Source organism: Bison bison, unplaced genomic scaffold (assembly GCF_000754665.1).
Source record: "Bison bison bison isolate TAMUID 2011002044 unplaced genomic scaffold, Bison_UMD1.0 scf7180017864281, whole genome shotgun sequence".
In the NCBI taxonomy this organism is placed as follows: domain Eukaryota; kingdom Metazoa; phylum Chordata; class Mammalia; order Artiodactyla; family Bovidae; genus Bison; species Bison bison.
The window spans coordinates 1,399,642-1,417,851 of NW_011494853.1; the positions used below are offsets into that span (position 1 = coordinate 1,399,642).

Here is an 18,210-nt window from a genome sequence, read left to right on the forward strand (position 1 = left end):
AAAAAGTTAAGGTAGAGGTTGGAGAAGGCGATGGCACCCCACTCCAGTACCCTTGCCTGAAAAATCCCATGGATGGAGGAGCCTGGTAGGCTTCAGTCCATGGGGTCGCTAAAAGTCGGACACAACTGAGCGACTTCACTTTCACTTTTCACTTTCATGCATTGGAGAAGGAAATGGCAACCCACTCCAGTGTTCTTGCCTGGAGAATCCCAGGGACAGGGGAGCCTGGTGGGCTGCTGTCTATGGGGTCGCACAGAGTCGGACATGACTGAAGTGACTTAGCAGCAGCAAGGTAGAGGTGGGTAGGACAAGATTCAGCACGCAGATTTGGGAGAGTCCCAGGATGAGCCTATTATGGATCAGGTGCTCAAGAAGCTGCCTGGAGCTGATGAACAGATTTTTTGAGTGTTTAGACCCAGTGAGTTGAGGGCAATCCTTCCAAGTGATCCATGTGGCCAGTGAAGGGGCCTTGGTGAGAGGCGGTGGTGGAGGGCATATCATTCCAGGGTCAGCCACAAAAGCCAGAAAAGTTCTTTGCATAGTAATAATTAGCTGACTACATTCATTGTCTACCTATATGAGTAACATAGTCTGAGAAACCCAAACCTGAAGTGCTGGCAATGCCTCACCTGCAGATATCCCAGTACTCTGCCTGCCCCCTCACTGTGGGACTGGCTCCCTGTGCATGTTTCTGACAGTAAGGAGATGGAGATGGCTAGTAGCCATGCACTGGAGAAGGCAATGGCACCCCACTCCAGTACTCTTGCCTGGAAAATCCCATGGACGGAGGAGCCTGGTAGGCTGCAGTCCATGAGGTAGCTAAGAGTCGGACACGACTGAGTGACTTCACTCTGACTTTTCACTTTCATGCATTGGAGAAAGAAATGGCAACCCACTCCAGTGTTCTTGCCTGGAGAACCCCAGGGACGGGGAGCCTGGTGGGATGCCATCTATGGGGTCGCACAGAGTCGGATATGACTGAAGCGACTTAGCAGTAGCCATGTGCAGAAAACCTACTCAACCCTGAAGTTCTGGAAGAAACCACTCACTTGAGTGTTTGACACTGCCCTAGAAAAAAACAAAAGGGAGGCTTTGAGCACTCAACCTAGCTTTGCAGGCTCAAGAGAAGGCATATAAGCTTAGGAATTCTGCCATATGTCAGAGCAAGATGTATGCAGCAAGCATACAAGTAGAAAAGTTCTGAGAAAGCCTCAGAATGCCTAGCAGGGCTGATAAAAGTTTCTTCTCTCCCAAAACTTCTCAGTAAAGACTGGAAGAAATAACTACTTTCTCAAATGTGAAGACCATAATGCAAGATTTAAAGGAATATGAAAGCAAGGAAATATGACACTACCAAAAGAGCAAATTTCCAATAATCAATCTCGAAAAAGTGGAGATCGGTGATTTGCTCAATAACGAGTTTAAAAATAGCTGTTTTAAGGAACCTCAATGAGCTCCAAGAAAACACAGAAAGACAATTTAAAAATTCAGGAAGAGCAATGTGAATGAAATGAGATTTTTTTTTACATACATAGAGATCATAAACAAGGAGCCAAATAGGGTGTTTCCTGAATTCTTAGTGGTTAGAATTTGGTGCCTTCACTGCTATGCCCGGGGTTCAATTCCTGATCAGGAAACAGATCTTCAAACTGTGCCATGAGGCAAACAAAACAAAAGAAAAAAAAAAAAAGGAACCAAACAGAAAAAAGCAAGAAGAACTGAGCAGAAATTCTGCAGTTTAAGATTACATTGAATGAAATGTAACCAAATGAAAAAAAAAAAAAAGGCAACAGAAAGCATCAGCAACAGCCTGGATCCAGCACAAGAATTTTTGAAATAGAAGACAGGACCATTGACATTACCAGCCAGAGGGCAAAGAAGAAAAAGGAATGCAAGAGTGAAAGAAACCCAGGTGAACTATGGGATGACATTCACAGAAACATATTCACCTGCATATTACTGGAGTCCCAGAAGAAGAGAGAGAGAAATGGACAGAGATTGTACTTAAAGAAGTAATACTGGATAACTCCCAAATCTGATGAGATTTAGACATTCAAGTTCATATAGCTAATAAGTCACTCCTCAGAGTTCATTTAAAATGGTCTCTCCAAGATTCGTTGTTTATAATCAAGACAATGAGAGAATTTTAGAAGCAGCAAGAGAAAAGGAAATGCTTACAGGAAAGAAATTCTCCTAAGAATAGAGTGGACTTCTTAAGAAGAAAACTGGCAGGCCAGGAGAGTTGGGCTTATGTATTCAAACTAACAAAAAAAAAACCTATAAACCAAGAATACTTTTCCCAGGAGTATTCTTTCAGAAATGAGGATGAGATAAAGACTTTCCAAACAAATAGCAGTTGAAGGATTTGATCAACACTAGGCCTGCCTTATAAGATTGCTGAAGGGAGTTTTTCAAGATAAATGAAGGATGCTGATTAATTACATGAAAAAAAAAATATACACCAAACTTGTAAATGTAAGTATTGAATCCAACTCAGAATACTCTAACACTGAAATATGGTGATGTGTTACCAGTTTGTACTTGTATAAAGTTCAAGGGACAAAAGTATTTAAAATGGCTATAGAGAAAATATTTTGTTAATTTTTAACACAATATAAAAAGAGGATAATTCTGACATCAAAAACATAAATGTAGAAGTGGGATAAAAATGTAGAGCTTGTGTACATAATTGAAATTAACTTGTTATCAGTGTAATATAGACAGTTGCATCTATGTTTTATGTGAGCCTTGTGGCAACAAAAAATAAAAAACCTATAATAGATTCACAAAAGATAAAGAAAAGGGAATCAAAGTACACCAGTATCCAAAATTAATAGTTCACAGTTCTAACTGTTGTGCAGAACAGTTGGGTGGTCCTGGTCTCTACAGCATCCTTTAAAATCAGCCCAAGAAGACTCTCCTTTCACAAAGTGATTAAGCTGCTTTTTTCAAAACCAAAAAAGTCTTCCTGCACCTCATCTTCATGTCATATGGATGGTGCAGCTGTGCTTTTTAATCACAACCTTTCTTCCTGTAATGTCCCTGTGTGGTTGTCATTGAAAAACTGCCAAATGATAAATCATCTGAATACCCTGTCTCCTCTGTTGGGTTTGATTAAGACTAATAAGAAGCAACATGTTAGTGTGTTGTGGTTTGTCTGTGTATCCTTAGAGATAGAGATTTGCAGCTTTCGTTGTGAGATATTTTTTGGTGGTAAGCTGCTTGTTTTTGAAAATCAATATTTGCCTTTTTAATTGCTGAAAACTTATGCCTTTGAAACAAAAACAAAGTATCGATTAGCTAAAAGATGGCTTCAAAAGTAGTTATTTTTATTTAAGGTATTTTCTCTTAAATGTCTAGCACAGTGCCTTTCAGTCATTCAACAAACATTAGTTGAACACCTATTAAGTTATAAAGAGTGGAAACACAGAGATCATACACAGGTACAGCCCTCACTCCAATCCTGGGCCCTGGAAAGGCCTCAGGAGATGCTAGCAGCCTGCAGGGGCCTTGTGTAACATGCCCAGATGGCGAAGGATTCAACACTAAGGAAAAGAGATCTGTTCACAGACTTTTAGATGTTAAAAGAGGAACACATTTTGTTATAGTTCCAGTGTTCTTAAGCTGGTCTGCAGGCAAAACTCAGCTGCACCAAAGCTCCATGTGCAATATAACGTCAGTTCAATAAAGTTCAAGTTTGAGCAACCACACAGGCTTTGAACTCTGAGTGCCACCCCAGTGACACTAACTTTGGGTTTAAGTGGTTAGAATCACCACCCATAAGAACTCAATCGCTCTGGAGTTGGTAAGTACATCAACTCTGAGCAGAAGTGGATTAATCATGAAGCTAATGAAGCTTGATCTTCACGGCCTCTCCTCGCACCTGCTGCTGCTGCTGCTAAGTCGCTTCAGTCGTGTCCGACTCTGTGTGACCCAATAGACAGCAGCCCACTAGGCTCCACTCTCCCTGGGATTCTCCAGGCAAGAACACTGGAGTGGGTTTCCATTTCCTTCTCCAATGCATGAAAGTGAAAAGTGAAAGTGAAGTCGCTAAGTCGTGTCCGACTCTTTGCGACCCCATGGACTGCAGCCTACCAGGCTCCTCCGTCCATGGGATTTTCCACGCAAGAGTACTGGAGTGGGTTGCCATTGCCTACTCCGTCTCCTCACACCAGCTCCTTCCAAGTCCTGAGGCGGGCCCTTAGTGCTGTGCTCACAAGGACATAGGTTTTGAGTGTGCCATTTTCTTGAGTTGAGGAAAAGAAGCAATTCAGAAAAATTATTTCTTACCCAAAGGCGAAGAGGTTAAGTGCATGAGCACTAAAGCCAGGAACCAGATTTGTTCAGGAAATCAAGAAGAAACTGAAGAGGTTTAGAAAGTACATGCTGCCTGTTCATTAGGACAGGATTGGTGCAATGTTAAAATAAGATAGAAGATGATGGACTGATGAACTCAGAGTAGAGGAGAGCTATTTAAGGATGAAGGTCAAGATGCTAAGAGACAATTTGGGGAAATGGAAGCCTGATTGTCAGCACAGACTGATGTAAAGGGAAGAGGAGATGCAGCAGGTGTGGATGCTCTTCAACAGGACTTAGACCTAGTTGTTGGTCAGTCTCAGAAATGGTGACTGGGAAGCAACCAAGCCCAACAGAGGAAGCAAGGTGAGACCTGAGGAGCAGCTTGGGACAAAGACACAGAGGGAAGAGGAGATGCAGGAAAGTACCTGTTTCATGTGACAGATTCTGTCTTCCTTTCAAGTCATCTTTCTCCTTTGTATCCATCAGAATAGACTGCTCTCCTGCTGAACAGTGATCCCCAAATGTCAGTCACACACACACACATACACACACACACTCATCACAACCTACAGATGTTTGTGGTCAGTGAGGCTCTTGCACGTGCACCATCTGGAACATGCAGCTTCTGGGGCAGGAAAAAAAGAGAGACTAGGGAGTCACACTTGGGCTTTTCATGCCTCCACTCAGAGGTGACACAGGAGACAACACCCACAATTCATTGGCCAGAATGAGTCACTGAGGGCTAGAAACACAACAATTTGATGAGTATTACAGTTTATCCACATCCTTCAGTGGAACTCTTGAGAGCAGTGCTGTCAGTTTTTTCTCACCTTGGAGAAGCTTCTGAGGTACAGCTTTGTGCAGAAACTGAAAGTGATCTGACCCTCCCCAAGTGGGGTTTGAAATTATTTTCTATCTGATTCCTCTGGTTGGTATGTCTCTGACTCTTCATCCACTTCATCCAGTCTGTGCTGAGTGGGATTAATCAGATTTGTGTCTCCCCTGTCCCCACCTTCTTTCCCTCCAGTAGTTACTAACTACAGCCTTTGTTCACATTTTTAGCCTTTGTTCATTCATTCATTTCTTTAATTATCCAATATTTCTTAAGCTCTTTCTACGTGTCTTTTGGATGAGGCAATGGCACTCCACTCCAGTACTTTTGCCTGGAAAATCCCATGGACGGAGGAGCCTGGTAGGCTGCAGTCCATGGGGTCTCGAAGAGTTGGACACGACTGAGCAACTTCACTTTCACTTTTCACTTTTATGCATTGGAGAAGGAAATGGCAACCCACTGCAGTGTTCTTGCCTGGAGAATCCCAGGGATGGGGGAGCCTGATGGGATACCATCTATGGGGTCTCACAGAGTCGGACATGACTGAAGCGACTTAGGAGCAGCAGCAGCAGAGGAGAGACACTGAAGAATAAGACACAGTCTTGGCTCTTGATAAGCTCCCACTTTAGAGACAGTAAACAAATTTTTACACACTAAATAGAAACAGCAGTAATTTTAGGCTGGAGGAATTAGGAAAAGTTCACAGAGGTGAAAGCTCTGAGCATTTATAAACATGGAAATTTTATGAATTTTATGCCTTGAACATGTATCATCTAGAATTCAAATATGCATAAGTATAATATTCTCTATTTTTGTAACTGACTTCATCTTGTGCACTAGCAAGGGGTGTTTGTGTGGACTGAAAGTCCCATTAAGATAATACAGACTCTCCCATGTAAAATCCGTTACTCAGCTTAGCTTACGTTCATTGTAGTCATTGTCTTGTCGATTTTCAGTTCCAGTTCCCTGCTAAGATTGGCTTTCCTCTTCATGAAGAGGCATCTTCTCTATCTCTTCCCAAAGGTGCTGTCCGGGATGAAGGGGCTTCTTATTCTCCATTAACAATGGGGAAGTGTCCTTTGTCTGTATGCTGTCACCCAGAATCAGCTTGTCTTTGATTTAGTCGCTTTGGTTTGTTCTGGTCTCTGGGCATTGGGTGCTGGACCTGTGGAGAAATGTGTGTGCTGGGCTATGGTAAGCTGCTTCCCTCGTGTCCAACTCTTTGTGAGTCTGTGAACTGTAATCCACCAGGCTCCTCTGTCCATGGGATTCTCCAGGCAAGAATAGTGGAGTGGGTTGCCATGTTCTCCTCCAGGAGAAATGAATGAGGCCAATTCAGGGCCAAACTCTTTGTTAGATGTTGCTGATCATGGACTGCAAAGGGCTGAATGAGGAGGATGGGCTGGACCTCAGCCAGCTCATGATGATTTATGAATTATCTATCTGTAGTGGACTTGACAATAGGTCCTTCAGAATTTACATATGCCTAAATGTAGTATTTTCTGTTTTTATAATTGATTTCATTTTGCTCACTAGTAAGGGGTATTTGTGTGAATTAAAAGTTTCCATAAAGTTAACACAGACTCTCTCATTTAAAATGTGTCCTTCCACTTAATTCAGTAATAATTATCTCAGTGATTCTAGGTGCAAACTCCCTTCCAGAATTGTTTTTTCAGCTTTGTGCAGAAGCTGAAATATATTCTGTTTCTCCTCCCAAGATGGTGTCTTGGACAAGGTGGTTTCTTACTGTCCAGTGGCAGAGAGGAAGGGTCCTTAGTCTGCCTGCTCTTCACTTAGAATCTGTTTGTCTTTGATTTAGTAGCTTTGATGGACTGGACCTCAGCCAGCTCATGACCTTTCTCTTTCCTTCATGCCCTTGTGATGAAGTGGTTGCTGGTAAAGGATCATTTACTAATCTTGGGACCATCCAGGCAAGGAACAGAGATGGTGAGAGGAGTCTCCAAATCTTTGGTGTAACAACTTTATTTTTTTCTTTAAAGTTGCATAGATAGTTTTTAATTAAAAAATATTTTGTATTTTAGTCACTCTGATTGGTACTGAATATGTCCCTCAAGCAAGGATATTTAATTATCAACTTTCCTAGCAAAGAGATTACTTAACCTCTTAAGCCTTCTTTTTCTCATGATAATTTGGAAATAACAATGCTACATATTGCATTGCTTCCATAAGGCCAATTAAGCAGTTTGCCTAAGTAAAAGAAAGGAATTCTTTCTGCTCTTTACTTCTGCACTTTCAATTAGAATCTGTTACACTGAATATTTTTTATAACAAAATTTTCTTCCTGTTACAGTCATGTGTGGTTTGAATTGAAAGTGAGCCAAATGATAAATATATAAACATCCTGCTCACTTGGCCATATCTGATTAAGACCAGAAGAGGAGGCTTCATGGTGCTCACCTGTCAGTGAGCTGTGGTTTGTCAACTGTATCTTCGGATATACACAGATACTGTCAGCATCTATAGGGTTTTAGAACTGGTCGTCTCAGCACTGCTCTGGGAATAGGGTTGTGTTTGTTTTTGGATATTGGAATTTACTGCATTTATTGCAAAAATGTGTTGTATTGAACCATACATAGCTCATACCATTTGGTAGTGTTGAAATATCATTACAATAAATGATGCAACTTGCACTGGCTGTGAAGTCTTCACAACAAGGTGAATCACATTTTCAAAAGTGTTTTTAATTAGAATGATTTGTATAAAACACCCACCAGAGTGACATTCACTCATTTACTTATTCATAGACATAGTCTGGCAATTTTAATTAACCAGGCATTAGGGACATGGAACTGAATTAGATGCAGAATTTTTACCAAATATTTTCCAGGTTATAAAGTAAAATGAGCAAGTAAACATTTTAATTCCTGAAAGCTCCCAGATGGTAAGGTCAAGATTCATGAGGAGTAGAATGGGGGCACAGTGAAGGGGCGATGTGTGGAAGACTCACAACTCTGATTGGCACCAATGACCATCACAACATGTGGTTCCTGGTTGGGTTCTGACAGCTCCAGTCAAGGCTTCAGGTAACAGAATTGAATTCCTCTTCTAGAGTCCTGGGATTCCCAGGATGGGATGGAGAGCGATGCTGTAACACTGCTTCTCTATCACTGCTACCATATACTACCGTTAGCTAGCAGTTATAATGTGTCTTTGTGTACTCAATTGTCTCCCACCCCAGGGGCTGTAGCCCCCCAGACTCCTCTGTCCGTGGAATTTTTCAGGCAAGAATACTGGAGTGGGCTGCCATTTCCTACTATAGGGGATCTAGAGGGAAATGGCATTTCTGACTCAGGGATCGAAACTGAGTCACCTGCATTGCCAGGTGGGTTCCTTACCACTAGTGCCACCTGCAAAGCCCGTAGCAACTATTGCTTACTAATGCCAACTCACGTGTCTTCACCAAAACTGTTATTTAAGGCCCAATCAAAAGCTTCGTTTTACAGACCAAGCCACTATGTAAAGAGTGTAAGAACCCTGTTCAAGGTCACACACATGGTATGTGGCTGAGCTCTGAGTCAGGACAGGGCAGACTGACTCCCGAGCCTGTTCTTCTGACCCCTGCACTGCACTCTCTCAAGTTCACTGTGGACACAGCTGGGTTAGTGTCCTCCCTAAAGCTTTCCTCCTTCAAATCTTTGATGAGATTGACACTGAGATTTCCCTATGTGTCAGAGAAGATGTGCCTTCGTCCGAGTGAGTTGGTCCATGCTGACCTGCATTCCCAGTTCTGGGGTAGAGGGTGCTGTGGGGCAGCCTGCCAGCCCCAAATTAGCCCCTCCTTTCCAGCCCACCCCTCCCAGTAATGGGGTCTGGAGCCCCTAACAGTGTCTTACCTATGAGATCTCCATCCTGAGGTGAGACTGTGTGTGCCTGTTTTACTAAACACATCCGTGTGTCATCCGGTGGGAGGGATACTGGACCCCAGGAAGCACGTCCTGTGTTCTAGGTGTCTGTCCCGTGGTTTCTGGTGATGCTGTGGAGCCCATAACTGGGTAAGGAATGATGACTCTGGGCCCAGAGGGAGTAGAGCATAAATCTAAATGAGCATTTCCTGGTCCTACTCCGGCACCTGAGTTTACATTCTGGCTCTGATATTTACAGCCAGTTATTTTCATTAATGTGTTAAGGATCCCGATATAGAAGGAGATAGGGCTCTATCATGGGACCTGGGAGTGGGAGGAACAAATAAGAAGTACGTAATTCTTTTATAATTAGTGGGTTAATATTAGCACATTTAAATAGAGGGATAAAAGCATATGCTCAATTGTCTTTTCTCCCGAGTCTCAAGGACGAAGGATGGGCATGGCAGGACAGAGAAGCTATGTCTGATGACTGGGATGAGGGGTCCTTCCGGTGTGGATGTTACAGGGCTGTGGACTGGCCCACAGCTGCCCTTGTGTTGGCCCCACTGAGACCTTCAGGTGTGGGAAGGGGACGGTGTGAAGTGTTGGTGGGGCCTCTGGGGCGTGTATGTCACAAATGTGTCCTTTCCACATCTGTGTGCAAAGGAAGAGAGTCAGGGTGAGGGGACCTCAGGGTGGGCTTGTGTGGACCACAGGGCTGCCCCATGGGAACTCTGAGCCTGAGAGGGCATGAGGAATGGGGGCAGTGTGTTGGTGACCTTGAGTTTTGAGGTGGGAGCTCTGTTGTGTTTCCCCTAGGCCCTTCTCAGTCTGTACTCACCCCAGTGCTACACTTTGGGGAGCATCTGGCACTTCTCTGATCAGTGGAGACAAAACAAGGCAGCAGTGGCCACACTGGGCATCAGCCCCTTCTCCTTGGATCTGTCCCCTCAACCCACCTGGGCTTCTATTCTTGCTCCCACCTTTCCTCTTAAATGCAGAACGGAGGAGGTGGGGTCACTGCTGACTGCAGGCATTATGAACCCCTTCTCTTCTCTGCTTCACTTGCCTCTTCTTTTCTTCTCTTCTCCCTCCCTTGCAGTCACCCTCTAGCAGAAGGCTTCCTATTTCCCTTTCTGTCAGGAGCTGTTCCCTTAAATTATATTTTGCTTCTTTTTTAGTTATCATTTATAAGTGTGTATAGAATGTTACCAAACTAAACTTTCAATATACAAAGGGGGAAAATTTGAAGTTTAGAAACTCTTAGACTTTCTAGTTTCTTCTCAGAACCCCCAAATTCTGTTTTAGAGGGCTAGAGTTGAATGATGACTCCTACTTTCTCTTATTTCCTTTATATATAAATCTTTTTCTCTCCTGAAGCCTAAATTTGAGACTAGCAGAAAGGGATATTTCATAAAATGAAATGCAATAAACATAAAGGGATTTAGCATATCTAAAATCTCTTATATATAGATACTGTGTCTCTATATCTATGAATATATGCACCAATCTTTCTATTTAACTATCGCTGTCATTATCATCAATCCATCAGCCCATCTATCTAATCTATTTCTTTAGGTGTCTATAGTTCTATGCTAATTAATTTATTTATAGTTCAAACAATGAAACTGATGTCTTCATCAATAGACCCTTATAAGATATTTTAATAGGAAAATAATGTTAATCGTGACCCTTAAATAAAACACCAAGCACTTCAATTTTGACTCCCAGCTTCCAGGAATTTGGCATTCCCAGATCTGCCATCATGTGGTGATCCTGTAAACTACACACTTGCAAAACAGCTGCTGTTGCTGCTAAGTTGCTTCAGTCGTGTCCGACTCTGTGCGACCCCATAGACAGCAGCCCACCAGGCTCCCCCGTCCCTGGGATTCTCCAGGCAAGAACACTGGAGTGGGTTGCCATTTCCTTCTCCAATGCATGAAAGTGAAAAGTGAAAGTGAAGTCGCTCAGTCGTATCCGACTCTTTGCCACCCCATGGACTGCAGCCTACCAGGCTCCTCCGCCCATGGGATTCTCCAGGCAAGAACACTGGAGCCCTATACTATCAGACCAGTAGCAGCCATGTAGAAGCAGAAACCTTCAAAGGCTGGACAAGTGCAGTGATACAATGAGTGGGTTACAAACTGACCTTGGACATTCATTGTAAAACTTAATCATGTAAGTATCTGGAACTCAGAAGCTAGAACCAGCAAGGACTGTGTAAAGATTCCATGTCTACTTGACTCACAGGCAGGAAGTGAGCCCTGGGAAGGAGGGTGCTTACACAATGGGGGAAGCCATCAGCACAGACATAGCCTCTTCCTGGAAAACTCCCACCCCTACCGCTCCTGGGAGAGACAGTAACCTGGACCTGTAGTTGAGTGAAAGAAAGAGGCTCATTTTTCCTTTTTCTTTTCAAAAAGTTTGAGCAATTTAGAGAATAGATAGACTTTTTGGTGCTTGATGACAATATGGTAAAAAATGCAATATATATGTCATTTGAAAAATGAATTTCCATTCTTCAAACATAATAATTCCTGTTCAGAGTATCAGTTACAAGTAAATAATCTGAAATATGGACAAAATGAATGTGAAAAAAACTTCATGGTAACATTCAGATCAGATCAGATCAGTTGCTCAGTCGTGTCCGGCTCTTTGCGACCCCATGAATTGCAGCACACCAGGCCTCCCTGTCAATCACCAAATCCCGGAGTTCACTCAGACTCATGTCCATCAAGTCAGTGATGCCATCCAGCCATCTCATCCTCTGTTGTCCCCTTCTCCTCCTGCCCCCAATCCCTCCCAGCATCAGAGTCTTTTCCAATGAGTCAACTCTTCGCATGAGGTGGCCAGACTACTGGAGTTGCAACTTTAGCATCATTCCTTCCAAAGAAATCCCAGGGCTGATCTCCTTCAGAATGAACTGGTTGGATCTCCTTGCAGTCCAAGGGACTGTCAAGGGTCTTCTCCAACACCACAGTTCAAAAGCATCAATTCTTCGGCTCTCAGCCTTCTTCACAATCCAACTCTCACATCCATACATGACCACAGGAAAAACCATAGCCTTGACTAGACGAACCTTTGTTGGCAAAGTAATGTCTCTGCTTTTGAATATGCTATCTAGGTTGGTCATAACTTTCCTTCCAAGGAGTAAGCGTCTTTTAATTTCATGGCTGCAGTCACCATCTGCAGTGATTTTGGAGCCCCCAAAATAAAGTCTGACACTGTTTCCACTGTTTCCCCATCCATTTCCCATGAAGTGATGGGACCAGATGCCATGATCTTCGTTTTCTGAATGTTGAGCTTTAAGCCAACTTTTTCACTCTCCTCTTTCACTTTCATCAAGAGGCTTTTGAGTTCCTCTTCACTTTCTGCCATAAGGGTGGTGTCATCTGCATATCCGAGGTGACTGATATTTCTCCCAGCAATCTTGATTCCAGCTTATGCTTCTTCTACCCCAGCGTTTCTCATGATGTACTCTTCATATAAGTTAAATAAACAGGGTGACAATATACAGCCTTGACGAACTCCTTTTCCTATTTGGAACCAGTCTGTTGTTCCATGTTCAGTTCTAACTGTTGCTTCCTGACCTGCATACAAATTTCTCAAGAGGCAGATCAGGTGGTCTGGTATTCCCATCTCTTTCAGAATTTTCCACAGTTTATTGTGATCCACACAGTCAAAGGCTTTGGCATAATCAATAAAGCAGAAATAGATGTTTTTCTGGAAATCTCTTGCCTTTTCCATGATCCAGTGGATGTTGGCAATTTGATCTCTGGTTCCTCTGCCTTTTCTAAAGCCCGCTTGAACATCAGGAGGTTCACGGTTCACATATTGCTGAAGCCTGGTTTGGAGAATTTTAAGCATTACTTTACTAGCCTGTGAGATGAGTGCAATTATGCGGTAGTTTGAACATTCTTTGGCATTTCCTTTCTAATTACATAAAAATGAGGCTATGGAATTTTTCTTCCTTCATATCGTTATTCATTTCTTCTTGTCCTTTCTGATAATGATTGATCAATTATCACTATTAAGGAAGCTAACTGTTAATATGTCCTATTCTCAGTAGCATATGAAATGTCTACTGACTGCAACTCTTCATGAAGCAATTGAAATTTTAAAAATGAATGACATTTTAAAAACTTACCCTGGGAACCATAAGTGTCAGATGGGCTGGAAATGACATGAATGTGACCAGAGCATCTTCAAACTGTCCCCTCAGAGAAACCTGAGCCTGGAATGTGCCGGGGTTAGATCGTGGCCTTGTAGGGGAGAGTCAGCCTGAGGCCTGTCCTCCCCTTCATCCCCTCTCCTCCCCCACAGCCAGGGGCCTGGCCTGTGAGCAGGCACTGAGCCCAGTCTGTGTGTCTGTGTTCCCTCTGAACCTGCATCTTCAAACCTTGATGTGCAGAACAACCTGGAGGGACTCTGACACACAGAGGTTATTTGCTAGGCCTGGGTGTGGCCTCAGAACTTTCATTTCTAAGAAGCTTCCAGATCTTACTGGTGCTGCCTAGAGTGACCACAATATAAGGAACACTGATCTGAACTGCACCCCCACCTCCAGAGCAAACACCGCACACTCGGTCACCCTTTGGATCAAGGTTGCTCACCTGTTCTCCCTTCTGGGGTAAACATGTAAGGAAGAGGCTAATGGTTCTTGAAGCAGCCTGGACTCCATTTGGGCAGGAACTCCTGGTTCTGAGAACACAGATTGGTCTGAAGGGAGATGGCAGGGAACCCCCTGGGTGTGAGTGCCCCCTCAGGAACCCCTCTCCCTGGTGAGAGGCTGGCTGGGAGCATCCAGAGCAATGTCTTGGGCAGCGCAGCATACAGGGTGGGGCCTCTCGGGACCAAGTCTAATGGGAGTTTTTCTGCACACATTCTAATCTCTGCACTGAGCCTGTGTTTTGTGGGAAGAAACATGGTGCAAGTACATCAGCAGGTGGCTCTCGGGGCAGGACTGCTGCCCCTGGGTGGCTGCAAAGAGAAGAGGGATTGGGTCTGTAAATACAGAAGACCACATCCCCTCTCACTCTGCAGAAGAGGAATGTAGCCCAGGTGACATGGGCCTGCTGGACAGAGTGGTCTTAGAGGCTAAGAAAGATCCCTAATGGGAAATGTTAAGTTCAGTCAAAAAGTATTAGTCACTCAGTCATGTCTGACTCTTTGCAACCCCATGGACTGTAACCTACCAGGCTCCTCTGTCTATGGGATTCTCCAGGCAAGAATACTGGAGTGGGTTGTGATTTTCTTCTTCAGGGGATTTTCCCAACCCAGGGATTGAACCTGGGTCTCCTGAATATCAGGCAGATTCTTTACCATCTAAGCCACCAGGGAAGGTTCTGTCGAAACCTTCAAAACCCCAAGTTATTATGTCCCCTCTGTGCTCCAGGCCCCAGTCTCCAGATCATTCTGAGAATGGATGAAAGACCAGAAATCTCATCCCCTCAACCTGATGTTTCCCACCTTACCCTCTCCATGGTCACTTGTGAATACTTGTGCACCTGGTCTTCATTTTCTGCTAACTTGATAAATATTCTTATATTTCAAGACTTCTTGTAGTTCTCTGCTTTTACCCTGAGCTCATGCCAGGGAAGATCAATGCTTGATTCCACCAGAGATATTCTATGGGCCAACTGATACTAGATCCTGACCCTGCGAGACCTCACAGTCTACACTGATCATACAGTGTGATGGGGGAGAGAAAACCACTCATGCCTCCTGATGCAGCTTTTCTACTCCAGTCCAGGTAGTGGGACCACGGAAGCAGGAGGTCAAAGGACCGTGTTGCTCATATAAGGAGATGTTGAAGATTCAGAAGCTCATTGGTGCTCAGAAAGGGGCAGGTGCAGCCTCCGATAGTGCCTGAAATGGTGAGAGGTGTCGCTATTGGCTCTCAGGAGGGAGGGTGTAAGGGGTGGTCTATATATACCCTGGTTGGTACCCTGACACTCCTCACAGGCTGATCCTGCAGCTGGGACTGTGACCTTGAGGACATAGGGTCAGGATGGCTCTGGGCAGACACCTCTCCCTGTGGGGACTCTGTGTCCTTGTCCTTGGCACCATGGTGGGTGGTCAAGGTAAGAGCTGCCCCTCTGTCCTGGTTCACAGCAGGGGAGTAGATGCCTTGGTGAAGAGAAAGGTGTCTGGAGTTCTGGAGCCAAGCCTCAGTGTTTTTGACCAAAAAGGAGCCACGCTGACTGTGAATACTTGTCCCTTTCCTGTGGGGGGTCCACTGATCATAGCGGCAGATTTTATAGAGAAGTGAGGTTTGGTCTGGACCGAGCTAGGTCAGCCTGAGTCACCTCCACTATCTCCCTTGTTCTCAGGGAGCATCTAAGAGTCCCAGTGGCTCCCAGTGTGTGGACGTTCCAGTGACTGACCTCAGTTGGGACTCTGGGCTATTCCCACATGCTTCACGTGTCTGGTGTGTGAGCACTGCCCCTGGGTCCCCACATTTCTTGTGTCTATGCTCCTGTAGGCTTTGTGCTTGTGTGTGTCTGCGACGGTAAGGAGTGTGTGTGTGTGTGCAGTTTGTGTGTGTCCATTTTTGTGCGTGTGAGGCTGAGGGATGAATGTGTGAGGGTATGTGTGTGAGGGTGTGTCAGGAGTATATGAGGGTGTGTGAGGGTGTGTGTGTGAGGAGTATGTGAGAGTGTGTGGAGCCCATCTGTGTGAGAGGAATGGGGCTGCTGAGCAGGGACTGAGCCTGTGAAGCACACAGGGTGCCCACAGGGCTGGGTGTCATGGCCACTGCATGTAACCAGATCAGAGATAATAGTGCACCTGCCTGACTCTCTCTGGCTCCTCTCCCCCATTCCCCGGGCTCCCCTCTGCTTGTTGCTGTGTCTGTGCAGCACTGGGCTCTGTGTAGGCTCTCCCTGCTGGCCTCGCCTGTTCCCACCAGGTGTTCATTGTAAAGCAGAGAAGCTGGCAGCCAGGAGAGGGGACCTCTTGTATATAGAGATCAGTTGATGTGCAGCCCCAAATGTATAAGTTCCCGAGTCCCTGTCCTGCTCCCCGTGACCTGTCTTCTGATGTGCTGGGGTCCTGGGATGGTCCTTTCCCCTCCCAGGATCTGCTGTGACTCCATAGGGCACATTTTTTCTCTTTGTGCCCTCTCCTGTCCTTCCCTGGAGCTGGTTTCCCCTGAGTGAGAGGACAGAGGGCATCAGGGCTGGGGCTGTGGAGAATCTGGTCTCCAGCCTGGAGGAGGTGGCTCTCTCAGATGTGGGTGCTGGTCTGGCTGAGAGTGCAGCCCTGTCTCCTCTCAGAGTTCCCTGTGGTCCCCTAGACCTCAGCCTCCAGTCCATAGTTCTCTTTGGGAAGCCCCCTCCCTCCTCGTATCTGCTCCTGTAGTGCTGGGCAGATGCTGAAGAGTCTCCTCTTGAAGGCTTTGGAGGGCAGAGGTGGGTTTTGATCCCCTAGTGGTGGGGAGACAGCATGTGTTCTGATGCAAGGCCCTGACCTTACTAGGAAAACTGTAGGAAGTTTGCTTAGTAATTACTTAAGAAGCAAGAGGGTTTCACCAAAGCAAGCACTGTTTTTAATTTCCCTGAAACAACACTGCTCAGTGTCAACCTACTAAAAAGTTATTCTTGTACCTCATACAACAGTGGACTTGCTCCTTGTAAAACAATAGTCCCAAGCTTTGTGAGCATTTGATGATTTCTGAGCTGGGCATACATTACAGGAGTCTCCACCACGAAATCCATGCTGGACATTGCTGAAAAATGATCCCTTCAAACACAGTTGATGCCTTTAGGCACAAAAACTTAGATCTTCCAAGATTATGCATAATTCAGTATGTATGACTTTGTAACCTGTGTTTTTTAAAGCTTACAATGTATTTTGGATTTCTTCCTATATCTTTCTATATTTCTTGTACATATTAAAGCATTTTATTGTAGCATATTATAGTGATGATATGGAAAATTTTAATTGCCTTCAATTATTTCATCATATGTCTTAAATGCTGTGCTATGCTTAGTTGCTCAGTTATGTCTGACTCTTTGCGACCCCATGGACTGTAGCCTGCCAGACTCCTCTGTCCATGGCGATTCTCCAGGCAAGAATACTGGAATGGGTTGCCATGCCCTCCTCCAGGGGATCTTCCCAACCCAGGGATTGAGCCCAGTTCTCCTGCATTGCAGGCGGATTCTTTACCATCTGAGCCAACAGGGAAGCACAAGAAAACTGGAGCAGGTAGCCTATCCCTTTTCCAGGGTATCTTCCAGACCCAGGAATCAAACGGGGATCTCCTGAATTGCAGGCAGATTCTTTACCAGCTGAGCTATCCAGGAAGCCCCTTTAAATGCAATATACTCACATAATTAGCCATGTTGATCATTTGGTTAGTTTCAGTATTTTTGCTGTTATGAAGAAAGTTGCTCTGAACTTTCTTACATTTAAATGTAAGGACCATCTATGATTGTTTCTCTTAATCACATTCTATAAGTGAAATTGCACTTTTATTTAAAAGCCTGTGAATACGTTTAAGGCTTTTGATACACAGAAATTAAAATAGTGCCAGACAGAAATGTTTGCACTGAAGTTTAGTTATCAGACAAATGTCTGAGAATGTTAGTTTCCACATAGCCTCAGCAACATTGGCTGTTTATCAAATTTTAATATCTCAGCCATTTTTTTAACAGAACTGGTCTATAATAGCTAATATAGTCCTTCATTTTTAAATTACTTGCTCAGGACATTTGTCGTTTTTAACTTGAGATGTTGGTCATTTTTGTCCATATTTATGTTGGAGCTCTTAATACTATAACCGTTGCTATCTGCACACCTAGGTACTTACACCGCATTCACTTACATGAACTCCGTTGAGTGCCCAAGAATCTTACAAGCCTGACTGTATATTTTATCTTAAAAAATTGATCAGAAAATTGAGGCAAAGCAAAGTTAATCACTTGCCCAAGGTGAGAAAAGTGTAATTAGTGGAGGTAAGATTTGAACCTGAGTAGTTTGGGTCCAGAATCCTTGTCCCTTTTGAATTTTTCCATTATAAGCTGCAATTATTTCTCCCAGTTTGTTGTTTTCATTTTATCTTCCCTTTGTTTTTAGATTCTTGGAAGTTTCTGATATTAGTCATGCATAAAATTTCCCTTTTGGGGGGGGCTTCTGTTTTCAGAGCTTGTTAAGAAAGTTCTCCAGTTCAAGTTTAAATAAATTAATTTGTTTTTATGCTAACAATTATATATA

General features: G+C 44.1%; 1 protein-coding gene across 1 annotated transcript in view; it reads left to right on the forward strand.

The window, feature by feature from the left end:
- Window positions 1-15,004: 15,004 nt before the first annotated feature.
- The window catches only part of LOC104995507 (antigen WC1.1-like), a gene marked incomplete at its 3' end in the record, with an annotated part of 71,446 nt that continues 68,240 nt past the window's right edge, over window positions 15,005-18,210 (forward strand). Inside the window, 1 exon segment of the mRNA XM_010849383.1 lies at window positions 15,005-15,077. Coding sequence (XP_010847685.1) covers window positions 15,005-15,077 — 73 coding nt within the window.